Genomic DNA, 26,201 nt, shown 5'->3' with positions numbered 1-26,201 from the left:
AGGCGGAGCTTGCAGTGAGCTGAGATCCGGCCACTGCACTCCAGCCCAGGAGACACAGCAAGACTCCGTCTCAAAAAAAAACAAAACAAAACAAAACAAAAAAAACAAAAAAAACAAAACAAAAACACCCATCTCTACTAAAAATACAAAAATTAGCCAGGCGTGGTGGCACACACCTGTAATCCCAGCTACTTGGGAGGCTGAGGCACGAGAATCACTTGAACCAGGAAGGTGGAGATTGCAGTGAGCAGACACTGTGCCACTTCACTCCATCCTGGGCGACAGAGCGACTCCATCTCAAAAAAAAGAGAGAGAGAATTTGGCACTTGTTAGGGTTTGTAAAATGGGAAGGAACTAAGGGGCCAGTCAAGAGGTAAGACTCTCTGGGAGGCAAATTTATGCACCTACTCATCTTATGTTTCCATAATCTCTATTGTGCAGCAGACTTTCAGGGACTGGGTGTGGGGAAAAGAGAGATCAGACTGTTACTGTGTCTATGTAGAAAGAAGTAGACATAACAGACTCCATTTATTCTGTACTAAGAAAAATTCTTCTGCCTTGAGATGCTGTTAATCTGTAACCCTAGCTCCAACACTGTGCTCGCAGAGACACGTGCTGTGTTGACCCAAGGTTTAACGGATTTAGGGCTATGCAGGATGTGCTTTGTTAAAAAAGTGCTTGAAGGCAGTATGCTTGTTAAAAATCATCACCATTCTCTAATCTCAAGTACCCAGGGACACATACACTGTGGAAGGCCACAGGGACCTCCGCCTAGGAAAGCCAGGTATTGTCCAAGGTTTCACCCCATGTGATAGCCTGAGATATGGCCCTGTGGAAGGGAAAGACCTGACGGTCCCTCCAGCCCGACACCCATCCCCCAGCCTGACACCCATAAAGGGTCTGTGCTGAGGAGATTTAGTAAAAGATGGAAGGCCTCTTTGCAGTTGTGATAAGAGGAAGGCATCTGTCTCCTGCTCCTCCCTGAGCAATGGAATGTAAAACCCGATTGTACATTCTATTTACTGAGATAGGAGAAAACTGCCTTAGGGCTGGAGGTGAGACATGCTAGTGGCAATACTGCTCTTTAATGCGCTGAGATGTTTGTATAGGTGCACATCAAGGCACAGCACCTTTTCTTAACCTTGTTTATGACACAGAGATCTTTGTTTACATGTTTTCCTGCTGACCCTCTCCCCTATTACCCTATTGTGCTGCCACATCCCCCTCTTTGAGAGGTAGAGATAATTATCAATAAATACTGAGGGAACTGAGAGACCAGTGCAGGTCCTCCGTATGCTGAGCGTGGGTCCCCTGGGCCCACTTTTCTTTCTCTAGACTTTGTGTGTCTCTTTTTTCTTTTTTTTTGAGATGGAATCTCGCTCTTTCACCCAGGCTGGAGTGCAGTGGCGCGATCTCAGCTCACTGCAACCTTTGCCTCCAGGGTTCATGCCATTCTCCTGCCTCAGCCTCCTGAATAGCTGGGACTACAGGCGCTTGCCACTGTGCCCGGCTAACTTTTTGTATTTTTAGTAGAGATGGGGTTTCACCGTGTTAGCCAGGATGGTCTCGAACTCCTGACCTCGTGATCCACACATTCCCCCCCCACCCCCCGCCCCCCGCCCTCCCAAAGTGCTCGGATTATAGGCGTGAATCACCGCGCCTGCCTGGCATCTTTTCTCAGTCGTTTGTCCCACCTGATGAGAAACTGGTGTGGAGGAGCAGGCCACTCCTTCACTGGGAGGCAGTAATATAAAAGGCAAACTACTGCTTTCCTAATAGCTCCTGAAAGCCAGGTTGGTTCTGCACTAAAGGGTTGAGTTGGCTCAAAATTCTACATTGGCCCTTAGAGAGGGGTGATCCAACCAAAATAGAATTGATCCTCATAATGATAGAAGTGGATTTTTTTTTCTTTTTCTTTTTTTTAAACCAGATTTCAGTAATCAGAGGGATAACTAGAACCCTAGCCCTGGCAACCCAAATCTAGCCTTGCGCTGTCAAAGTTGAGAAGTCCTGTAAGCACACCTGGCTCCAGTTTTCCTCATCTGTGTGGGGAAAAGAGAGATCACCCTGTTACTGTGTCTATATAGAAAGAAGCAGACATAAGAGACTCCATTTTGTTCTGTATTTGAGATGCTGTTAATCTGTGACCCTACCCCCAACCTTGTCCTTGCAAGAGACATGTGATGTGGTGACTCAAGGCTTAATGGATTTTGGGCTGTGCAGGATATGCTTTGTTAAACAAGTGCCTGAAGGCAGTATGCTTGTGAAAAGTCATCACCATTCTCTTAATCTCAACTACCCAGGGACACCTACACCACCAAAGGTCACAGGGACCTCTGCCTAGGAAAGCTAGGTATTGTCCAAGGTTTCTCCCCATGTGATAGTCTGAAACAATGCTGCTAAAAGGTTTATGGAAATGTTTGCATGTGTATCTCAAGGCACAGCATTTTCCTTTGAATTTATTCATGTCACAGAGATCTTTATCCATATGTCTTACTACTAATTTTCTCCCTAAAATGATCCTATTGTCCTGCCACTCCCTTATCTTTAAGATGGTAAAGATAATTATCAATAAATACTAAGGGAACTCAGAGACCAGTGCCAGCGTGGGTCCTCTGTATGCCGAGCGCCGGTCCCCTGGGCCCACTTTTTCTTTCTCTATACTTTGTCTCTGTGTCTCATTTCTTTTCTCAAGTCTCTCGTTCCACCTAACGAGAAACGCCCACAGGTGTGGAGGGGCAGGCCACCCCTTCAATCTGTAAATGAGGGGACTGAACTGAGCGCCAAGGGCCCTACAATTCTCACAGGAGTCCTCTATTTTGCTAGAAAGCCCCTCTCACCTGTAGTAGAAATGCACGGGGCTGAGGTGGCTGACTGTCGGCATGTAGGAATAGTAGAAAGAGCCATAGAGGAAGACAGACACCCAGAGCAAGAGGAGGATGGTGCAGAAGAGCACCCCAAACTGCAGCAGCAGCCTGCGGGCACGGCCTGCCAAGACTTGGCCCACTTCCTGGGCCCACAGTAAGGCAGGTACTGGAGGATCGTTGACCATGGCCGGGAGAGCAGGGTGTCTGGCCCCAGGTTCAGGCCTTGTGTTCCTAGCTGCTCTGCCACCTGGACGCCACCCCTGGCCATGGGATGCAGGAGCTGGTGGTTCCTGGAAAGAGAGAGGGGGGAAAAGAGTGACTCATTTCCCCAGGGAAGTGGGGACAAAAGAGCTTACTGGACTGGCTTTCAGGAACGAGAGATAGCAGGACAGCAAAGTCACTGTTTCATATATACGGCCTTTCTCCAAATGATTGTGCCACTCAGCCAATTATCCCTTCCCTTTCCTCCACTGTGTTTCCTCCCGCCCAGTGCTAGATAGCCTCAGTGGAATTCCTTCTCCAGACATTTGATTCTGGGACAAACCACCTTGATACTCATTCACAGCTATGTAACAAAGAATAAGCACCTTACAATTCTTTTTTTTTTTTTTTTTTGGTAACGGAATGTCGCCTCTGTCGCCCAGGCTGGAGTGCAGTGGCCGGATCTCGGCTCACTGCAAGCTCCGCCTCCCGGGTTCATGCCATTCTCCTGCCTCAGCCTCCCGAGCAGCTGGGACTACAGGCGCCCACCACCTCGCCCGGCTAGTTTTTTGTATTTTTAGTAGAGACGGGGTTTCACCGTGTTAGCCAGGATGGTCTCGATCTCCTGACCTAGTGATCCGCCCGTCTCGGCCTCCCAAAGTGCTGGGATTATAGGCTTGAGCCACCGCGCCCGGCCTCGCACCTTACAATTCTTACAAAGAGCTTCACACACACGGTGATACTGAATCCACACTGCTAGGCAGCTGCACGAAGAGAATGTCGACTTGCCTAAGATCATAGGGCCAGACTTGAAACCAGTAGCCTAAGAGTAGCCACAACTGCTTCCCGAGTTTCTCCTCTCCGCCTCGAGCTGAGCTCGCTCCCCAATACGGCTGCGCCCCACGCCAGGCGGAGCACCCTGCAGCCAACCGCCGCTTCCCGCAAGTCCCCTCCGGCTCGGGGGTGGGCAAAGCGCCCGGAGCCCCTACCTAATCGTGCAACCATGGAAACCAGCCGGCCGGCTGCCACAGGGCGGTCGATTCACCAGCCACGCGCGCTGCCAGGGCAACCGTGAGACGGGACTTCCGGCTCCCGGGAAGTCCCGCCCCTCCCCGCCAGCCTCTTTGGTAGCCCTGGGAGGCGGGGCTTCGGCCCACAGCGGGGTCCAGCGCGGCGTCCGGCGCAGAGGGGCGGAGCCTTCCCGGGCTGCGAGGCTGGCGTCTCCTTGCGCTGTGTGGCAGGTTTACCTCCGGTTACCGTGACCAAAGGGGAAAGACGCCCGCCTCCCTGCAAGCCCCAAGATATGCCCCAGGGGATGCGCTGACTGCAGCCTCCGCTTGGCCCTCCCTCGAGACTGCAATCACATCCCTCCGTGCACACCTTCACCACAGGCCATTTCACCCGCGAAGCGGGCAAGTGAGGCGGTCATCCAGTTGGGGCTGATTTTTATCGCCCACAGCCCTTAGGGCCTGTAGGCATCTAAGGCGGGGGCATTCACCTAGAGCATGTTGCAGTCTGCGGCAACCTGGACCTCCTGCTTTGTTGCGCAGGCAGATTAGTCCCCTGTTCCCAGCGTGGTAGCATTTCAGCTCCGCGTTTTGTGGACCTTCTCTGACCCTAACTGGATGCAGTCTTCAGAGTCCCCACAGCACATTATCTAGACTAGCTTTTGGCAAGTGGTATCTTCTATTTTGTAGACGTCTAATCACCCCAGATAAAGTCCTTCAGAGGGCAAGGCCAGTGTTGTGTACATCTTTGCACACTTGCGGGCGTGGGAAGTAATCAAAATGAATGAAATTCTTCAAACCAATCCACCACCCCCTACTTCAAGCCAGCCCACCTATTTCCAGTATATTTCTGCTGACTGTCCCCACAAGGCCTCCTACCTCCTCTTTGTCCGGTCCTTTGATCTGGTCTCCGCACACCTCTTTTTCCCCAGCTTCCTCCTTTTGGTCTACCTTTTCTGTAGACATCTTCCTGACGAGCCTCTGCTGCCTCTGGATCTTCCACTGAGTCACTTGTGGCTAAGATGTGAAGTGGCAATCCAGACGCTGATACCTGTGGCGCATCACATTTTCCTGGATATGGAAAATGGAGGGTCCCTGGGAGAGAAACGAAGATTCAGGTGCTAAGTGCTGTGTCAGGGTAGAGGGAGGAAGGAAGGAGGGGGGCGACTGCCCAGCTGATGTCAGATTTTCAAATGAGCAGGGTCCCCCCGCAGCCAGTACAGACTCCACTGCAGGGGCTGTCATAGGCCCAGACCACCCCATTTGAGAGGGGGAGTCGGCCTTGGCCTCAGCTCTGCTGAGGAGGGCTCTAGCCCAGACTCAGGATGCCTGCAATGGGGGAGGGGCAGGCAGTGAACCAGCGACAGTGGGGGTGTGCGCAGGGGATGCAGGCAGCTAGGCTCCCCCACTGGCCAGGCAGTTGGTATGTTCCAGGATCTGAGCAGCTCCTTCTAGCATCCTTCATCCTTCAGGTACCAGCCATCCAGGCAGTGCTTCAGCTGCAGAAACTGAGACCAGTCCTCGACGAACCTCTGGCCTGACCCTCCCCAGTGGCCTCCTTGCCTATAGTCACTGTTTCTGCATCAGATACTTTCAGCTGCAACTCCCTGCAGGGTGGGGCACCCATCTCAGGCAGAAGGTTTTGGTACCCTCCACTGACCCTACACCCAGGTCTGCTACTGCTGCTTGTGGCTTTAGGTGAGTAGGTAACAGCCTGTTTTTCTCCTGTTGGGGCTCACTGGAGCAGATAGGGGTGATGTACCCTCCTCATCAGGGTTGGTTGAGGTCTTCAGAGCTGGGGACACACATGGTTTGAAGGGCTGAAAAGCCTTACATCATTTGTGTAAGGTTTACCGATCTGTGGCCCAGGCCATGAGGGAGTTTGGGGAGCACCTCATCCCACCCTATTTTTTCCATGAGGAATACAGGGATGAGACAGTCCACTGGAGGAGGAGGAGGAGGAGGATACGAGGGAAACAAAATATTGGGGTATGACCACAGCCTTGTAAAGGTTGGTGTGGAGTGAGCATGGAGGAGGGCCTCCAGCTGAGAGGGTTCTCTGAGAGGTCCCTCTTTTTTTCCAGGATGAAAGGTGAGACTCCGGTGAACAGCACTATGAGTATTGGGCAAGCACGCAAGATGGTGGAACAGCTTAAGATTGAAGCCAGCTTGTGCCGGATAAAGGTAGGTGGGACCCTGGCTGGCTCCCATTAGTTGGCCAGGCTGTGCTGTGCTGCAGGTTCCCAAAGCTCAGGATAAGAGATGCATTCTTTCCTGCACTCCCTGAGGTCAGAGGAGGAGTCTGGGGCTACGCAAAGAGAGCTGTCCCCAGGTCTCTGTGGGGGATGAGAGAGAAGACAGTCGTAAGGAGCCCTGGAGATGGCAAAAGAGAACCCATTTGGGAAGGGAGGCTGCAGTCCCCTTTAGAGGTCCTGGCTAACAGTACCCCTCCTGGCTGTCCCAGGTGTCCAAGGCAGCCGCAGACCTGATGACTTACTGTGATGCCCACGCCTGTGAGGATCCCCTCATCACCCCTGTGCCCACTTCGGAGAACCCCTTCCGGGAGAAGAAGTTCTTCTGTGCTCTCCTCTGAGCTCCCCTGTCCCTTCTCACAACTCCTCCCTTTTCCCTCTCCTGGGCCCTTCCTTAGGTCAGTAATTGTCGGGAGCCCCTGAGGCTCCCTGCATCCCATCCTTAACCCTTGCCTGACCATGTGAGGTTATCTGAAGCACAAGGCCCACCCTCATCTGTCGACCCCATTTCCTTCCACCTTTGTGGCCCACCCCAAGCACCCCAGACATATGAGGCACCCTTTGCTCCACCCACAGCAGGGCCCCGTCAGACTCTGCCAGCGTCCTGCCCACTTCCTTTGGTTACCCGCTCAGACAATGGAGAGAGGGATGGGCCAGGTTCTTGCTCTCAGTCTCACCTGGAGCTACTGGAGAGTAAAGTCATTTGAAGAATAAAGTCATCCAGAGCCTCAGGACAGCTCCTGTGTTAGAATTCTTGGGGGGGAGAGGATCATCAAGCAATAGATCTGCCATACCCAGGGAATAGAGCCAATCAAAGCAGGCTAGACATTGTCAAGGATCGGAGATAAGCCGGGTTGGGGGATGGCGGGCGCAAGAGAGCGTCCACAATGGAAGAATTAAGCACAACAGACACTCAAGAGGCTGCGGAGAGCAAACACACAAACGCAAACGTGCAACGAAGCCAAGTTAAAAGGTAAACAGGCCGAAGAGGGTGGATTTAGGGGAGGGTGCGGGAGTGCAGTCGTACAGCAGAGGAACTCTTAGTGGGGGGAGGGGCGGAGCTTGGCTTCAGTTACCCCGACTGGAGCCGGTTTTATACCTAAGATGGCTGCGCCCACAGCCGCTCCCATTCCAAGATGGCCGTACCAACATGGCGGCCCCCACGTCACGGAGTTTACCGTACAGGGCTTCTCTTAAAATGGCGGCCCCCAGGGAACCGGCGTTCTCAATATGGTCCCTTCCACCCTCTTCTGGTCTCAAAATGGCTGCCCCTTCCTTCACCAAGTCGGGGCCCGCGCCCTGCGACCCTGAAATCTGGATTTCGATGTCCTCCCCGTTAAGCCGAAGGCACACAGGCGGCCATAACGAAGAATCACTAAACAAGGGGACCCCAGGAAGCAAAGCGTGGCCGACGCTGGTCGCGTGGATCTTGCAAGGGAATCTAGGTTTCTACATCTTGCCAAGCTCTGGAGCGGAAATATTAGCGGCAGGGGGTTAACCCCCAGCGATGCCCGTCTCGGTGCACCGCTCCTCAGTTGCTTCCTGGTCTTCCCAGGAGCTGGATAAGCCTGAAATTGCTCAGTTTGGGTTTCCTAGTAGAACTGGGGCTTGTTTTTGCTTTCAATTTCCCCTCAGGCCGACTCAGCCACATCAGCCAGAAAGCTGTGGCCCCACACTTAAATGTGCCTTGCAGGAGTCTAGCATGCTGTTTGGACAGGGACTAAACTTAAGGCTTAACATGTCATGGTCATCTCCAGGACTCAAACATGGCGGAGGTTTACGAACACCAGAATGTCTCCTAGACTCTTTTCCTTCCAAGGGTGCACAGAGCCGAGATAGGACCAGGGCCAAGGCAAAAAACGTAAACAATCCCAGTATGTGTGCTCCTCATAGAGTCAAGGTCCTCTAAACTCAGGGACGCATTCTTCTGAGGAAGTCTAGGCTGGCTGTTTTGTGCCTGGATATACTTTGGGAAGGGAGGCTGCTTTGAAACAGTAGGGACAGCTCATTACCTCCAGCTTCCAGGTACCTTTTGCACAGAAGACAGCAAAGTGGAGAGAGGAAACCAAAGGAAGAAAGGGTGTTATCACCAGTAACTGAACTTAGCCTCCGCCTAAGGACATTTTCATGAATTTCAGGGACTCCCAAGCAGCTTTTTACTGTTGATGGCAACTTCTGAGCTCTAAGTCCTGGAGAGCTTCTAATTAATTCCCTCATCCTAGAGATGAAGAAACAGGAAAAGTTTGCCCTCCTGGAGTGGGACCCTACCGCCATTCTGTTGAGGAGGAGCCTCAGTTCCTTCTTGGCACCGTGAAAATTCCAGGAAGGATCAATCAGGTCCGTTTTAATCCCTGTATCCTGACAATGGCACATATCAGGCACCCAAATACCCAATAAATGGATTGTACTGTACATGCTTAAATGACAAATGCGGCATGGCAGGGACCAAGCACCTTGCTTCCTCGTCCCCACTGTATCACGGTGTTGGGCAAATTCCAGGGGAGTAAGTGAAATTTTCCACAACAGCTCAGACATGATTAAAAATTAAAAAAAAAAAAAAAAAAAATTTGGGAGTGTTTAATAAATGTAACCTTGATTTTTAAAAAAAGCCGCTATTGGGCCAGGTGTGGTAGCTCACACCTGTAATCCTAGCACTTTGGGATGCCGAGGCGGGCAGATCATCTGAGGTCAGGAGTTCAAGACCAGCCTGGCCAACATGGTGAAAACCGTCTCTACTAAAAATATAAAAATTAGCCAGTGTGGTGGCAGCTACCTGTAATCCCAGCTATTTGGGAGGCCGAGGTAGGGATCACTTGAACCTGGGAGGCAGAGGATGCGGTGAGCCAGATCGTGCCACTGCACTCCAGCCTTGGCAACAAGAGCGAAACTCCGTCTCAAAAAAAAAAAAAAAAAAAAAAACCAACAACGAAAACACAAAGCGCCTCTCTTCAGTTTTTCTGCACACACTATGTTCCTACCCATCAGATTATAACTGCAAGGCTGCAGCACTAGTTGGGAAAAAGGGGTTTAAGAAGTTACTAGAGACCAGGCATGAGCTATGATTAACCACTTAAAAAAATGATTAATTAGCTCTAACAGCAACTTTAAATATCCTAAAGAATAGATAGCTACCAAAATGAAGGGTGGCCTAAAGGGTACAAAGCCGTAAACCCAGGTATCTGAATCTGTGTCACATAGAGGGTAGGAATTAGAGCAGTATCTATGTCAATACTACTACCCCTTCAGAACACTGGGTGTCATGAACCTGTGGTATCTGAGCTTTAAGACCCTGACCATGTATTAGAAACCACTGTTAGGATCAGTTCAGTGCTAATAAATGGTGGCTGGGAGCGGTGGCTCACACCTGTAATCCCAGCACTTTGGGAGACCGAGGCGGGCAGATCACGAGGTCAGGAGTTCGAGACCAGCCTGGCCAATATGGTGAAACCCTGTCTTTACTAGGAAAAAAAAAAAAAAATTAGCTGGGCCTGGTGGCACACGTGTGTAGTCCCAGCAACTTCGGAGGCTGAAGCAGAAAAATCGCTTGAACCCAGGAGGCTGAGGTTGCAGTGAACAGAGAGTATGCCACTGCACTCCAGCCTGGGTAACGGAGCGAGGATGTGTCTCAAAAAAAAAAAAAGGCAAAAAAAAGCAATGATGCTGTTGTAAATTTAAGTTACAGTCTCATTCTCCAAATTCACTGGAAAATAACCCCCATCAAACTTCTGTTGAATGAGTGGGCTTTCCCCCTAGCAGTAATTATTCATTCATATACTTCTTTGGCTCCACAATGGAACTTTACATTTAACTTAAAGCATCCAACTGGTTTTTGCATAGATCAAATACAAAGGTCATGAGTTAAAATTTATTTTCTTATACTTCAATGGCTCGACTCTTAGCCTAAGCAAGCACTAAATAAGACTAATAACTACCCACCCATGTCAACTGACTGCATGGCTGGCTCCCAAGTGAAGGCATGGTAGAATAGGGAGGGAATGGCAGCCACCATGCAATAGAGAGTTCTCCTTGGTTGGAGCCCATGCAACCTGAGAAAGAGGCATTAAAACATGAATAAATAACCCAATGACACCCTCCGCCCCAGTCAGTGCAGCCACAGGAGATAGGGTGAATTCAATCCAAATGGTTATTTATTCTAAAACTGGAAGCTACTTTGCCTACATTTTCGCCAGAATGGTGTAATGAGAACAGGGGAGGAAAAAGTTACAGATGTAAACAATGACACAGTTACATTTTTTTTTTAAATGGTAAAACCCTTTTTTACTGGCCACTTCCAAGAATGCTTTACAGGTTGTGCAAAAACATTTACAGGCTCCATGTGGTGTTTTTCTCACAAGCTTTCCTGTCTACCACTACAACAGACGTCTGATAAAACACTAAACAAGTGTTCTAAGGAAAACAAGGCTACGGATTCCTCTGGTTACCATAATCCACATTTTCCCCCTTAACAAAGTTTTTCATCATAAAAAGACAGAAACTAAACCCAGACATCTACTGTTGTTGCAAATGATCTCTTGGACTAAACCAACAAGGATGTGGCAGTTTCACTTTCCACCCACCTAGAAAAAGTTTTGTAAAAAAGATGACTTTCTAGTGTCAAATATCAACAGCAAGTACCTCCCCTAATCTCTGCTGGGAAAAAACCTAACTTGATTTAGTTTAGTCCCCTTGCCCCTGAGGGCCCTAGCATCCCCATCCATGTCACAGACTACAAGAAAGATGCTATTTGCAGGACTAAAACATCTGAAAAGGGGTGGCAGCCACTGCCTCAGGAAATTCAATTTTCTATTATAACATAATCTTGCCCTAAGGGAATTTCTTTGGGCTCCAGTTTTTACCTCCTTGCCTTGACACTATAAGCAAAGCTTTCTCAAACTCCCTTAATACAAAGTTAATGTATTACAGAAAAATTCATGCAATCACTCCACTGCCACACACAAATCCATTTGAGGACACCGCAGGGAAGCAGTGCCAAGAGAAAGGACATGACTGAGAAAGCAAACGTATCTCCTACCAGCCCTGTTCCAGCCTTGGGGTCAGAGGTATTTGGGCGGAAGGGTGTATCATGACAGACAGAGACACTGGAGGGCAGAATAAGGGTCTATACACCTGAACAAGGGCTGCAGGGCAGTAACAGTGGGAGGAGGAGAGGAAGACCAAATCAGCACACAATTTTAAAGAGAGCTGCCCAGGTGAGGAAATGGAAGTGAAGCATTTTCTAGTGGCACAACCCAGATTTTCTCACTAGGAAGTGCTGCAGTATGTGGTGTCTGCTGAGTAAGCTCTCGGCTGACAGTGCTGAGCAGAAGGATGAATAAAAACTGAAGCTAGACATTGAAAAAGCATTCCATATCCCACCCATATTCTTGAACCCAGCAACCTACAGCTGTCTATCAAGACCTGGGAGGGTATTGGTAAAGTCACAAATGAAACTATCCCAAATGAAGTCTTGGCTAGAGGCCTCTCTGGGGACACACAGGGAAAGCGCCCCAAAAGGAATTTTGTTTCTGGAAGTCAGGAAGGGGTGCTCCCTTTCACACGCACATTTACACACGTTCACACTCACTCTTCCCAAGGTTCAGCAGCCCCACTGAACTGCCTCCCACCCCCCACCCTCCCCTCTTCTATCCACTCTCTACCTGTGTATCAAAAAAACCAGCAGGGCACGAGCCCTCCACACTGTAGAAAATAGTTGCTATTCTCAGCACCTAGGCCTGGGAGCCCACACCACAGGATTCACCTATATACACATCCCGCTGCAGTGAAAAGAATCCTGCTGTGTTTTCGTGTGAGCCGAAACCCTGAGAAACGGTCCTTCTCTCGCACTGTAAGAGGACACTCTAACAGGGATAATCTCAGAGACCTCCCACCTCTTTCAACCTTGGAAGACAAAGACTAGAGACTGGCAAATCACAATCTTCAGGCTGAGGGCTGCAATCCCATTCTCCCCAAAATTTTATGGGAATTAATCAATGTGTTTACACAGGGGGCAGGCTATTCTGCTCTGCAATCAAGGACAGTCCCCAGGCTTTCTTGGCCTGGGAATCCTGCATAATAGAATCACCCACTGGCAGTCTCCATGCCTCAGCCAAACAGCACAAAGGCACAGGAAAATGGAGAGTTGGGACACTGTGAGCCTCCCAGCCCACCAGACCACATATCCCAAAAGGGAAAGGTCGGTAAAGAAAATACAAACGGTTAGTTGGTGCAAGTGATTGATAAGAGCCAATCGTTTATTTTCACTGCCCCAGTCACAAGCTCTCCCCCGTCCCCACTCCTGCCTGCTCCTACCTGCTGCGGAGAGCACCCTCGCACTGCCTCCCCACCCTCCCCACACCACCTCATCACTCTCCTTTACTTGGCTGCCAGTCCAGCTGCCTCAGAATGTCAGAAGGGTGCCATTTTCAGTTCTTTTCCTGTCTGACTGCAGGGTATAGAACAGGCAGCCCTAAGTGCTGCTTTCTGCGCAAATGTTTTTTGATTACAAATCTCTAACTAGGTTTGAAATGTTTTATAGAATAAGACAATATTCTTTTCAACAAACTTTAAAAAAAATGTACAGTTTCGTTGTTTCCACCTCCCCCCCCCCCCCCCCCTCCTTGAGCACCCTCCCCCCTACCGCCCCTCCCCGGCAGCTCAGCCCCACCCCGACAGCCCCTGTTTTCCTTGGTTGTGTTTTGCGGGGGTGCCTGGCACCCCCAGAGATTCAGCTTCATGGCTGACAGGTGACCATGGCAGGGGCTTCACCGATACCCTTGGTAACCGTAGTAGTTCCTGTAGTATCGGTCTCTGTCCTGGGGGTGGTGGTAGTAGTAACTCTGCCACTAGAAGAGAGGGGAAACCCCATCACTTGGAGCCAGAGCTGGCTGGGGATGAAGAGGCACAACATTCATCCTTCTGCTCCTGCCCCCCGTTCACCCTGTATCTATCCCAAGAAGATACTCACATCCCGATTGTATTGTCTGTAATAGTCTCTGTATCTGTTGTACTCATAATCTCGCCCGTAAAATCGATCATAGTCTCCCCTGTATCGATCATAGAAATTACGGTAACCCTGAGAAAGGAAAAGAAAAAGGAGTGAAGATTTATGGGTTTTTGGCAGCATGACCCACTGCGACCCCCTTTTAAATGGGACACATCTTAGCTCGATACTATAAATTGGTTTAATTTTCCCACAGTAAATCTTCCAAAACATATTAAATGGGCAAAACCCTAAGCCCTGAGAAAACAGGCAAACCACTCTGCTCCCCTAAGCCAATAGGAATGGCTCTCACAGCCACTCTGCTCCCCTAAGCCAATAGGAATGGCTCTCACAGCCCAGAGTGAGGAGCAGAAGGAGAGCTGCACTCACCCCTCTGTTTCCAGGCTGCCCCCAGTACTGCTGCCCGTAGGCCCGGTTGTCGTAGCCTCGGCGCTGCCCGCCCACTGGAAGAGAAATGGAGAGCGCGCTCAGACAGCTGGCATGGGGTCCTGGCTCCACGTCTGGGTGGAAATCAAAAAGTCGGAGCCAAAGGCAATTCTGGGGGAATATGAGGCCTGCTTCGGCCAGGCTCACGTATCTTAATTAAAGCACCAGCCAGGAGCTTTTAAAAAGTCTGAGGGGGGAGGGCAGAGGAACAGAGACACAAGAAAACCACGCCACTTTGTTTTTGAACCTCCCCAATTCCTGTAAAACATTTAAGATGGCAAAAGGATACATGGCAGAGTTAGAAACATAAAGAAAAACTGCCATTCATAGAATCACAGACTTTCAGCCCTGGAAGGGATTTCAGATGTCATATAACCCATACCTATCATTTTATGCAAAAGAAACAAAGTCTCTGTCATCAGCTCCTTAAGGGCGGGAACTGTCAGCATTTACAGTACCCAGCACATAGCAGGCACTCGAAAATTCTGCTGACTTAACAGTGACACACACACATACACACACATTTTTAAAGAGCAGTGAATGCACACTGAGGTTTTAACTGACAAACTAGACACTCAGGGGGAAATTAATTCTACTAATAGCCTAACTTGCTTGGTTAACTTCCTCCCCCGACAAAAAACACTGAATAAAGCATTCACTTTCTTGTCTATACAGTTAGGTTGATCGAAATGACAGAGGAGCAAGAAAACTGAAGATGAGAATCTGATTTAACTGCACAAATCCTTCAGACAGTAACAGTGACACTGCGAACCCGTATGTTAAAATGAAAACTAGACAGATGAGAGAGCCCAAGCATTGCTTTTCAAAGAAACAAATACTTTTGTGAAAAGTAATTCTTTTTTTAAAAAGAGGATTTTTGTTGTCAAAGAATTATGGAAAAAGTACAAGAAAAAGGCAGGGATAAAGAACACAGGAAGAAATAAGCTCCATGAAGAAGGCACATCCCTATTGTGAATGACCTGACTTGGTTTCCTTGGCCTTCCCTTGCACATCTTGCTGTACTAAGCACAAAGAATGGACAGAAGCAGGGGGGCTGGCAGGTCCCCAGGACTCACCATAGCCTTGGCCCCGGCTTCGGTTCTGCCGGTTACGCTTGTTTCGGTTGTTTCGGCGGTTTGTCCGCTTCTCGGAGGGGGGCAGAAGCTTCCTCGCCTCCTCCTTGTACTTAGTGACAATGGGCTGAGCTTCCTCCTTCTCCAGCTCCCCATATGTCACCTCATCCATATAGTCGCATTTTTCAGGCAAAGAGAAGTTGGCTATAAAAGTAAGAGAGAAGCTTGTAGGCCTGAAAAGTGCATAGATGGATAAGAACTCATTACGAAAACTCTACTACAAGAAGCATATGACTTCCTATGCCTCACCTACTACTGCACAAAAGTGTGCTAGGTTCATATCCAATCGCATCTAAATAATGACATTAACTTTTTCTACTCTAAGTTTTCTCTAAACTGTAACAGACCCAGGCAACGGGCTATGTAGATTTACAAGTTCTCAAGTGATCTATAATAAATTAGGAGTGAACTGGGTTAAAGTTTCTTATCAGGACAGAAGCAGGTAACCAGAGGCTAAAAGTAACTGAGAAAGTTTTGGTGTTGGTCAGATAAGATGCTAAGAAATAACATTTTAAAAAGAGACTCAGTGATGGCTGGGCATGGTGGCTCGCGCCTGTAATCCCAGCATTTTGGGAGGCCAAGGCAGGCGGACGGCTTGAGGTCAGGAGTTCGAGACCAGCCTGGCCAACATGGTGAAACCCTGTCTCTACTAAAAATACAAAAATTAGCCAGGCATGGTGGCATGCGCCTGTAATCCCAGCTACTCGGGAGGCTGAGTGCCACTGTACTCTAGCCTCAGTGGCAGAAGAGAGACTCAATGAGAAACTGACCCAAGCCTAAAGGCATCTGCTCATCTATACAAGGAGAAGACAAGACAAGAGTACAAGGGCTCTCATTTACCACCTGTCCATGATAGGCCAGCACATCTGCCACTCTCTGGACATCAAGTTCAGAAGCTGAATCCCCGTGGAAATTCAGTTCAATGGGGCTCTCACGATTCTTAGATGAATACAGTTGGCCCTCTCAGTTTTATAAAACTGAGCTACATTTCTCTGAGTGCCTAAATATGAGTTATGGACTGGCATAGTTCATTCTGAGTAAACTCTGAGGATCTGGCTCATAAATGTGCAAACCAGTTGCCATGCCTGGGGATTATCAGAATTTGAAGAGCGAACAGTTGATAGAGTAGGTGGGATGTGAGGAACTAAAGGCAGCAAGGGGGAAAAAAAATCACATTTTAAGGGAATAGTAGGAGGATCAATCAAAATATTAGTATTTCTTTCTTGTGTAGACATTACTCTCTGTCTTACGTATTGCATTACAGACTTCGGCCAAATTAACAAACAAAACATAAACATAATGTGACACCAGAAATCAAGTTTCACCAATGAGATCATTCACTCCAACTGCTTTTTTTTTTTTTTTTTTTGAGACGGAGTCTCGCTCTGTCACCCAGGCTGGAGTGCAGTGGCCGGATCTCAGCTCACTGCAAGCTCCGCCTCCCGGGTTTACGCCATTCTCCTGCCTCAGCCTCGCAAGTAGCTGGGACCACAGGTGCCCGCCACCTCACCCGGCTAGTTTTTTGTATTTTTTAGTAGAGACGGGGTTTCACCGGGTTAGCCAGGATGGTCTCGATCTCCTGACCTTGTGATCCGCCCGTCTCGGCCTCCCAAAGTGCTGGGATTACAGGCTTGAGCCACCGCGCCCGGCCCCCAACTGCTATATTTTAATTTGAACCACAATAATCTCTCCCTGCGGCCAGGCGCAGTGGCACACACCTGTAATCCCAGCACTTTGGGAGGCTGAGGCGGGTGGATCACCTGAGATCAGGAGTTCGAGACCAGCCTGATCAACATGGTGAAACCCCGTCTCTACTAAAAGTACAAAAATTAGCTGGGCGGGTGCCTGTAATCCCAGCTACTCAAGAGGCTGAGGCAGAGGTTGCAGTGAGCTGAGATCGTGCCACTGCACTCCAGCCTGGGTAACAAGAGGGAGACTCTGTCTCCAAAAAAAAAAAAAAAAGGCAGAGTAAGAAATGTAGATAAACAATAGATGTACCAGAAATATTTACTTAACAAATAACTGATTCACGGAAGCCTCTCCCTTGAGTTTAAATCACCCTACGGTCACTATTTCCCTTTCTTCTTCTTCTTTTTTTTTTTTGAGATGGGAGTCTCCCTGTGTTGTCGAGGCTGGAGTGCAGTGGCACAATCTCAGCTCACTACAACCTCCACCTCCTGGGTTCAAGCAATTCTCTGCCTCAGCCTCCCAAGTAGCTGTGATTGCAAGTGCCCACCACCATGCCCAACTAATTTTTTTTGTATTTTTAGTAGAGACAGGGTTCCATCCTCTTGGCCAGGCTGGTCGTGAGCTCCTGACCTTGTGATCCACCGGCCTCAGCCTCCCAAAGTGCTAGGATTAGAGACATCAGTCACCGCGCCCAGTTCACTATTTCCCTTTCTGTATCTTTTTCAAAACGAGTCACAGTGGCTGGGCGCAGTGGCTTTTATGCCTGTAATCTCAGCACTTTGGGAGACCAAGGCAGGCAAATCAACTGAAGTCAGGAGTTCCAAGACCAGCCTGGGCAATATGGTGAAACACCGTCTCTACTAAAAATACAAAAATTAGCTAGGCATGGTGGCACATGCTTGTAATCTCAGCTACTTGGGAGGCTGAAGCAAGAGGATCACTTGAACCCAAGAGGTAGATGTTGCAGTGAGCTGAGATCACACCACTGTACTCCAAGCTGGGCAACGGGGTGACACTCTGTCTCAAAACCAAACCAAACCAAACCAAAAACCAGAACCAAGAAAACAATGAGTCAAGGGGTTATTGCTTCTCTCTCTGCTCATTCATTTACCTACAAGTGCTCGTAACCATTAAGTTCTTCTTCAGATTTATATTTTAGATGTAGAGTGTCACTCCAGGTGCTAAGAGGCTTCAATAAGGTGTGCACTGACCAGGGATAAAATCTCTTTAACTTGTACAATTTTAGCCCACTGCTATGGTTTGAGTTATGTCCCACCAAAGTACCAGTGTTGGAAACTTAATCCCCAAGGAGCAGTGTTGAGAGGGTGGGACTTTTAATGTGAGTTGGTCATGAGGGTTCCATCCTCATGAATAGATTAATGTCGTTATTGTGAGAGCGGCTTTGTTATAAAAGCAAGTTCTCTCACATGTGCCCTCTTGCCTTTGGCCCTCCTGCCACGGAATGATGCAGCAAGAAGGACCTCACCAGACGCCAGTGCTGTGCTCTTGGACTTCCCAGCCTCCAGAACTATGAGGGAAATAAATCTCTATTATTTGTAAATTACAAAGTCTATGATATTCTGTTATAGCAGCAGAAAATGGACTAAGACACCCACCTTTCATCTCCAGCATTATAGATTCAGGCACATCATCTCCCTCTACTTCCTTCCTCAATTCCAGCCTCTTCTTCCAGTCTTCCTCATTAGGGACAACCACCACCACTTTCCGAGAGAAGGTCTTGAACAGTAATAGCTTCCGCCGTTGGCCAGAATTGTACACATTACACTAAGAACAGGAGGAATAACTGATGTTTTGGAAGAAAATTATCACTCAAATTTAACCAAAAGAATCAGTATCAGCCAGGCAGTGGCTCACACCTGTAATCCTAGCACTTTGGGAGGCCAAGGTGGGCAGATCACCTCAGGTCAGGAGACCAGCCTGGCCAACATGGTGAAACCTCATCTCTACTAAAATACAGAAATTAACTGGGCATGATGGCGGGTGCTGTAATCCCAGCTACTAGGGAGACTGAGACGGGAGAATCGCTTGAACCTGGGAGATGGTGGTTGCAGTGAGCCGAGATCGTACCACTGCACTCCAGCCTGGGTGGTGGCTGAGCAATATTCCGTCTTAAAAAAAAACAAAAAAAGGCCGGGTGCGATAGCTCAAGCCTGTAATCCTGTAATACCAGCACTTTGAGAGGCTAAGGCAGGTGGATCATGAGGTCAGGAGATCAAGACCATCCTGGCTAACACAGTGAAACCCTGTCTCTACTAAAAATACAAAAAATTAGCCAGGCATGGTGGCGGGCGCCAGTAGTCCTAGCTACTCCGGAGGCTGAGGCAGGAGAATAGTGTGAACCCGGGAGGTGGAGCTTGCAGCGAGCCGAGATCGCGCCACTGCACTCCAGCCTGGGCAACAGAGCAAGACCCCATCTCCAAAAAAAAAAAAAGGACTCAGTATCTTTGGTAACTCAGAAGACATGAGTTGAGGGATCAATACACATATCTTCTTTAACTTTTCAAACTACATGACAGGTATTATCCTGTTTTGCTTATCAGGGAAACTGAGGTTCAGAGAGGATAAAGGACTTATCCAAATTACAAACCAGAGAGAATGTGGTGGAGCCAGGAATTCAAATGAGTTCCAACTCTTTCCATTGTCTTTATTACATGTTTTAGAGCCTGGGTCCATATATTTTCAGGTAAAAACACTAATCGGGGGTACCTCTGAGTTCAAAAAACATTGCAACCATTAACACGCAACCAGATGATCCTAATTAGGTAAGCTGATTCTGTTCCTTAATTCAGTCTCTCTTTATATACACACCCCACCTTGACTTTAGACAATTTTATCAGTTTAATACCTGATCAAGAATAAAGTTCCTCTTTGTCCGGGAAGCAATCTGGACCAGCTTACTAAGGCACTGGGAGGCTTGCTGAACTAAAAGGTCTCGGCTTTTGGGGTCCATCTCTGGCTCCTCGAGCCCCTTCATCTGATTAGTTTGAGAAGAAGTGAAAAAAAACACACACACACAAGTTGTATAGCAAGTTAGAGCCCAAGAGTCATTGGTACATGTCACCTCTTCAAATACTGAATCTATGATATCACTCTATTCCTAGTCTTCAGTGCTGTGAATGTTGTCCATTTCCTGCAGTAGTCATTTCCAGTCTTAACCTGGATGTATTTCAGATCTTATGTGCTTTCAGAAATTTGACGACACAGCAAAGAAAAACAAAAATAAACCCACCTAGAACACAGAGAGAGAAAAATCTCATTTCTCTATTTATGGGACCCTTGTTCTCAGATACCTGAAACTAACTCTCCATGAAAGATAGATTATAAGAGTCTCTTGGTATCTGAAGAGCAAATACTGTATCTGACAAATATCCCCAACAGCAACTAACCCTCATTTGATTGAGCACAGTCTCAGCTCCCAGGACATTGTATCTTTTCTCAGGGTTTTCTTTTGCGTATTTCAGTGCCCACTGGGTCTTTCCAGATCCTGGTAGTCCCACCATCAGAATAACCTGCAAAAAACAGAACCAGAAATATAATGAAAGATAAGTGAGGGTCATGTTTATCAAATCCAATTTAAGAACATTCTCCCATTCCTGTTTGGTAATGCTCTGAGACCTGGGAGAGCATATGCACCCACCTCTGCAAAGCACACAACCTCAGTGTTTGTATACTGTTTGGCATACCTCACATTCCTCTATGGTCTTGGGAGGGACTGCAGTGCGCACACGCTCCTCAACAGGCACAGCATGAATGAACACAAACTCTTCTGGTGGTGGGAAGAAGGGCTCCTCCTTCTGACCAAAGTTTAATTCTACAACACAATTTTTGCAGAGGACATGGGGTAGAAGGGCCCGGTCTGCCAGGGATTCCTTGTTGATCCAGAACGCCACACCTAGGTCTTCTCCATTCTTGGAGAAGGAAAGTTCTACTTCTTCAGTCTCAAAATTCTACAATGACAAAGGACAAGAGCACTTATTGGCTGACGAGGCTTCAGGTTGATTAAACTTTACAATTTAATCTTTTTTCACACAGACTGCTGCACAATGTAACTAAGCGAGCCAGGCATCATATGCATAAAAGCCAGCAGCTGATGGGAAGCACAGTGAATTCCCAGTGCCCTCTATCCGCTCCTTGTTATGACCCGCGACTTTCAGGAGCACTCACAGCAAAGCAGCCAATAACATCATTCTCCCCAAAAGTCTGGCCAAATTCCTCAAACTGTCCATTTTCTGCCTTGAGTCCTCGTCCATCGAAACCGTAAGAGAATTCATCTTCACCTAGAACAGTCAACAAATTAGTTACCTACATCCGGACTTCCCACAGACTAAGCAATATGGCAGTAAACACTAATGAGGAAGTTAAAGAAATAACCTTACCAAGCTGTGGACGGGAAAAATCAACAGACCACCCAACTCGAAGGAGAGAGACCTCTGTGCAGCCTTCTTTCATTGGGAGATTCTGGGTTACCTGGCCAAGTCAGAAAGGGAACTATTAGATATTGTGACAAACTGAGTAGCAAACTCTGAGTTAGAAAGACACGATTTTTATACAAACTGAAAACGACAATTATCTCAACAACAGAATAACAGTCACTGAACTGAAAGCCACAGGGATCAATTTCTTGGTTACTGAAACTAAGGTTCTTGTTAAAGCACAGTGCTTTTACCTACCTGCACTAATAAAAGCCTGACTGGACAGAAGTCCAGTATACATAGGTAGTAGTTTAATGAATAAATGAAAAGTCTTTTAAAAAAAATCTTTGTTCCTCGGCCAGGCCTATAATCCCACCACTTTGGGAGGCCAAGGCGGGCAGATCACCTGAGGTCGGGAGTTCAAGTTCAGCCTGACCAACATGGAGAAACCCCATCTCTACTAAGAACACAAAATTAGCCAGGTGTGGTAGTGCATGCCTGTAATCCTAGCTGCTACTTGAGAGGCTGAGGCAGGAGAATCACTTGAACCTGGGAGGCGGAGGCTGTGGTGAGCAGAGATGGTGCCACTGGACTCCAGCCTGGCTAACAAGAGCGAAACTCCGTCTCAAAAATAAATAAATAAATAAATAATCTTTTTCTTCTCCCTAAGAACTGTAAGTATCCAGGAATAAATGAATGAATGGTCTTAATGAGCTACCTTTGCCTCAAAGCAGACTTTTCCCTTTGTCACTCCGTAAGTACTCCTTGCCCCAGACCAAAGGGTGGGGAACTTCTCTGAGAAAAGTGGCTGCCCTCCATAGCGGTCTTTGCTCACTTGAAAATGCAGATCCGAGGTATCTGTAAAGAAAGAAGCAATCAGTTTACTTCAATGTCCAATACTTGTAAGCCACCAACAGAGCACAAGTATGGCCAGTTGTTGAAGTGGATACAAAGTCTCATAGAATTTATAGGCTATGAAGTTTTAATCTCCAAAATCACTTTTAGGAGATTAGTTAAAAACCACAATCTGTCTGCCTTATACATACACGTGTCCAGGTTCACAAGAGTTTGATCCTCCTCCTCATCTTTTGCCTCTTCTTCAGGAGGCAGTGGAGACTTTGAGCTATATATGTAAGATAGAAAAGAAACACAGTGTAAACAAAGTCCTCTTCTTTGAGAGGTGTGTGTATGACATTATGTCCATTTTAAACTATCAGTGACTATCAAATCCCAGCAGCTTTTTTCAATAAATGAGAAAGGGCAATAGGAGTTTCCATGGTAGATGCAATCTAAAACTCATGCCTATAAAAACCTAATCCATTTTGAATCCACCCTCCTTCCAGTCTCTCCAGTCAATACCAGGTATACCAAAATCAGAGCAGACACTCCCTTCAAGGAAAGGGACTGTTTCCCTCACCGGCTGTGGTAAGCCTCCTCTCGGAATTCATAGTAAGCTCGGCCATGTTCATCCTTCTCATCCCGCTGTCTCTTTACCCCCCGCCGCTCACCATCTGAGCCTGCTGGTTTTGACTTTTCACTATCTTGGTCATCTCCTACAAAAACGAGGGAAAGAAAATCAGCAGTTTTCATACTGGAGTGTAGAATAAGCTCAGACCTAATAGACACTAACGGGGAATCTGAGAATCTGTCTGATCAAAACTACTAGGTTTATTCCCACTACATTCACAGAACATTTTATTTCTAAAGATCATCTTTCTGTCATTGGCTGTGATTTTATTTTATTTTTTAAAAAAGGGACATTGGGCCGGGCGCGGTGGCTCAAGCCTGTAATCCCAGCACTTTGGGAGGCCGAGACGGGCGGATCACGAGGTCAGGAGATCAAGACCATCCTGGCTAACACGGTGAAACCCCGTCTCTACTAATAAAACACAAAAATCTAGCCGGGCGAGGTGGCGAGCGCCTGTAGTCCCAGCTACTAGGAAGGCTGAGGCGGGAGAATGGCGTAAACCCGGGAGGCGGAGCTTGCAGTGAGCTGAGATCCCGCCACTGCACTTCAGCCTGGGCAACAGAGCCAGACTCCGTCTCAAAAAAAAAAAAAGGGACATTATGGGCTAATTACAGTCAAGCAGTAGATAAAAATTGGACAATTTTTGCATTCTAAATTTATCCACTTAAATCAGGTCAAACTTGCAGATTTCCCCAACAATATGATATAAAAAATATCCCCTAGGTCTCTAAAAAAACTTCAAAGGTTAATTTGACTCTTGTCAGATCTAGATTTAAGGTAGGCAGTTAATACGTATTTTGTAACACTTTTCCACAACTTCATGATACAGAGAAGCCTCAATTTTTATTTTCCCTTTCCTACCTTGAAATGTACAACCAAATGGACTCAAGTGCATTAAACACAACTGTATTTTTACCAAGGACTTCTACTGAAAGTTGTAAGAGCAAATCACTAAGTCACAAGAGATCCATAAATAATACTTCATCTATACCGCACATAATTTGGGGCAGAAAGGTGGTGGTGTACATTTAGCAACATTCTCTACAAGAGGAAAAACCCTGGAATTTTTCCCTAGGCTTTTGCATTTTGCAACGCTAAGGTTTTTAATAATAATTCCTTTAAAAGTCTTTTATCCTTCAATATATATATTTTTAAGATGGATTCTTGTTCTGTCGTGCCCAGGCTGGAGTGCAGTGTTGTGATTTCGGCTCACTGCCACCTCTGCCTCCTGGGTTCAAGCCATTCTCCCGCCTCAGTCTCCCAAGAAGTTGGGATTACAGGCACCAGCCATCACGCCCGGCTAATTTTTTGTATTTTTACTAGAGACAGGAATTCACCATGTTGGCCAGCCTGGTCTCGAACTCCTGACCTCAGGTGATCCACCCGCCTGGCCTCCCAAAGTGCTGGGATTACAGGCGTGAGCCACACCCAGCCTATCCTTCAATATTTTTATCTGCTCTTTAGCATACACATAAGTCAAAGGTTATGTAATAGGATTTTTGTTTCAGGACACAGGACAATCTGCAAGTTGCATGTGATTGTTGTACAATGGGTTCCCATTATACCATGACTCTCGGTTAGTGGCCTAAAAAAATGACTAACAAAAGAACTAAGGCCACCCACCTTATAGTAAGACTTATCCTCCCTACTCTGACACAGTGTTATGGATCAGTTCTAACCATCCAATCACTTCAAAAGAAAGGAGAAAGGTCACTAACTCCCTGGGGCAATTCTACAACACACCTCTTCCACAAGCTTACTCAACGGACCCACCAGCACCTCAATCATTACCAGTCAGGAAACGAGGGACCTGAAATGTAAAAGGCTAGCACCAGGTATTCAGCAAATCTACAAACATGCCCATCCACGGACTCAGTGGGAGAATTAAAATGTAATCATAATCCAAGCAAGATAAAAACCCTAGCCAAGTAACGTTAACTAACTCTAAATGCACTTGATTCACGTTTTCTCTTCACTGGTTAACTATCAAACTCGACAGTATTACACTAGAAGCTCTCCCCTACAGCTCAAAGAGGAGCAAGGTTAGATTTTCAGATTCTCTGGCTCAAGCTCTGGTAACATGCTTTTAACGGAGCAGACTTTGGCGGACTTCGATTTTCGCTTAACATTTTTACGGTGAAAAAGTTAAAGGTAGCCCAAAGGCCTGACCCTCTAACCGTGGGCCTGGTTCTCCGTGTCATCCCCAATTGCTTAGCACGTTCTCAACTACGAAAAATATAACAAGCACCGTGGGAGACTGTTCCACAGGTAGCTCACAAGCAGTTCGCATACAAAATCACTCACTGCCATCCACTATCACCAAGGAACCAAGTTAGGCAGGAACCTTCCTCCTGCAAAGAGTAGGACCACGAGAGGCGGCCTAACCCCTCAGAAAGGTGGGTAGAGAATGAAAGGCATTCCATCAGATGGCACTTTGAGGCAAGTGAAAGCAAGCACTCGGACCCCGCGGTGCAGGGCGAGGTGCTAGATCAGGGGAGCTGCCGGCAGGTTGGAGCCGGGCTCGGCTGCCAGCTCCTCACCCTGTTCCTCGGCGGCCTTGTCACCCGGCACCTCGGATCCCGGCGTCTCGTCCCCGCTCCGTTCCTCGGGTTCGTCTTCCTCCCCCTTGGCGGGGCCCTGCTCTTCGCCACCATTTACCCCGCCTGACCCGACCGTGGCCTCCACCGGCTTCTCGGAAGCATCTGGCTCGGCCGCGGCCTCCATGGCTGCCGCCTCCGGGGGCTCCGGCGGCGGCTGCGCGGCCTGACCCAAGGCCTGAGCAGGGGGTGGCTCCTCGTCCTCGTCCTCAAGCAGCGCCTCCTCGTCCTCCTCCTCCTCCTCTTCGTCCTCCTCCTCCTCCCCGCCCGGGCCGCCGCCCGACGCGGCCACAGGCCGAGGCTCCGCCTTGCAGGCCCCGCCGGGCCCGGCCCCGCCGCCGCCGGCCTCGTCCTCGAGCATCTCGGCGTCCAGCGCCTCCTGCAGCCGCTGCGCCAGATCCACCTTGAGGCCGCGCGAGTCCAAGCCCCGCCGCTGCAGCTCTGACCGCAGCTCGGTCACTTTCAGCCGCTTCACCTCCATCGCCGCCGCCGCCTCCTCCGCCTCCCGCCGCCTCCTCCCCTGCGAACCGTCGACCGAGTCCGACCGCGCAGGCGCCGCCGCCGCCGCCCGCCTCCGCCTCACGCGCCAGCACTAAGCCCGCGCGAGCGAGCGCACGCACGCAGGAGTGGAGGCCGCGCACGGTGCCACTGCGCAGTGTTTGCTTCTGCTTCCTCTCCCCTCCCCCTTTCGGCTCACGGAGCCCAAAACAACGCCGCAGGGAGCTGTTTCCCCTCCAGGCCTTCGGTTCCCCAGCCGCGGGCAGGCGCGCGCGGAGGACGACGGAGTTCCTCCCGCTTCCTCCCGCCCCCTGGCATCCCCGGGCCAATCGCCGCCGGTGCTTTTACCGCGCAGCCGCAGTGGAGTCCGAGACGGGCAAGGCTGGCTGCGGCTCAAGTGCCTCGTAGCACGGAAGCGTGTGCGCGCCGGTCTTTCTGTACTTCCAGCTGGGGGGTTCTGCGCAGCCGCCGGGAGCTCCCCGATGCCATTGGCCCTCCCACTACCGTTACTTCCGTCTGACTTCTAATTGCTGCGGCGTCTTAGGGGTCGCTAGCCTCTTTTTCCTACTGTCTGTGCTTGCAGCAGTAACGACAAAAAAAGTCAAAAGAGAATGTGTTGCAACATGTAAG

The 26,201-nt window shown here is 48.6% G+C and overlaps 3 protein-coding genes across 6 annotated transcripts in view; 1 reads left to right on the top strand and 2 right to left on the bottom strand.

The window, feature by feature from the left end:
* BSCL2 (BSCL2 lipid droplet biogenesis associated, seipin) overlaps positions 1-7,478 on the bottom strand; it is a 20,250-nt gene extending 12,772 nt beyond the window's left edge. For 2 of the 4 annotated variants that reach the window (XM_026446529.2, XM_026446530.2), the window contains exons 1-3: positions 7,005-7,478; positions 4,955-5,170; positions 2,841-3,157 (exon numbers count right to left, since the gene is read on the bottom strand). In XM_026446529.2, coding sequence (XP_026302314.1) covers positions 2,841-3,157; positions 4,955-5,041 — 404 coding nt within the window. In that variant the 5' untranslated portion in view covers positions 5,042-5,170; positions 7,005-7,478. Of the gene's footprint in view, positions 1-2,840; positions 3,158-4,057; positions 4,209-4,954; positions 5,171-7,004 lie in introns of those variants that run through there. The other 2 variants (XM_026446531.1, XM_026446532.1) reach the window with 1 other exon arrangement.
* Positions 5,057-7,063, top strand: GNG3 (G protein subunit gamma 3). The gene is made up of 4 exons (XM_023186502.2): positions 5,057-5,193; positions 5,548-5,773; positions 6,160-6,259; positions 6,540-7,063. The coding sequence occupies exons 1-4, from the start codon at positions 5,160-5,162 to the stop codon at positions 6,666-6,668; spliced, it is 489 nt and encodes a 162-aa protein (XP_023042270.1). The 5' UTR covers positions 5,057-5,159; the 3' UTR covers positions 6,669-7,063.
* A 2,975-nt stretch (positions 7,479-10,453) lies between the features above and the next one.
* Positions 10,454-25,885, bottom strand: HNRNPUL2 (heterogeneous nuclear ribonucleoprotein U like 2). The gene is made up of 14 exons (XM_023186505.3): positions 25,017-25,885; positions 22,426-22,561; positions 22,055-22,131; positions 21,727-21,866; positions 20,973-21,063; positions 20,761-20,873; positions 20,280-20,543; positions 19,983-20,105; positions 19,442-19,570; positions 18,192-18,360; positions 14,830-15,030; positions 13,697-13,770; positions 13,292-13,399; positions 10,454-13,169 (listed from the first exon to the last, which is right to left on the bottom strand). The coding sequence occupies exons 1-14, from the start codon at positions 25,552-25,554 to the stop codon at positions 13,089-13,091; spliced, it is 2,244 nt and encodes a 747-aa protein (XP_023042273.1). The 5' UTR covers positions 25,555-25,885; the 3' UTR covers positions 10,454-13,088.
* Positions 25,886-26,201: the final 316 nt, after the last annotated feature.

This window comes from Piliocolobus tephrosceles, chromosome 13, assembly GCF_002776525.5.
Source record: "Piliocolobus tephrosceles isolate RC106 chromosome 13, ASM277652v3, whole genome shotgun sequence".
Classification (NCBI taxonomy): domain Eukaryota; kingdom Metazoa; phylum Chordata; class Mammalia; order Primates; family Cercopithecidae; genus Piliocolobus; species Piliocolobus tephrosceles.
This window is presented reverse-complemented; position numbering and strand designations above follow the sequence as displayed.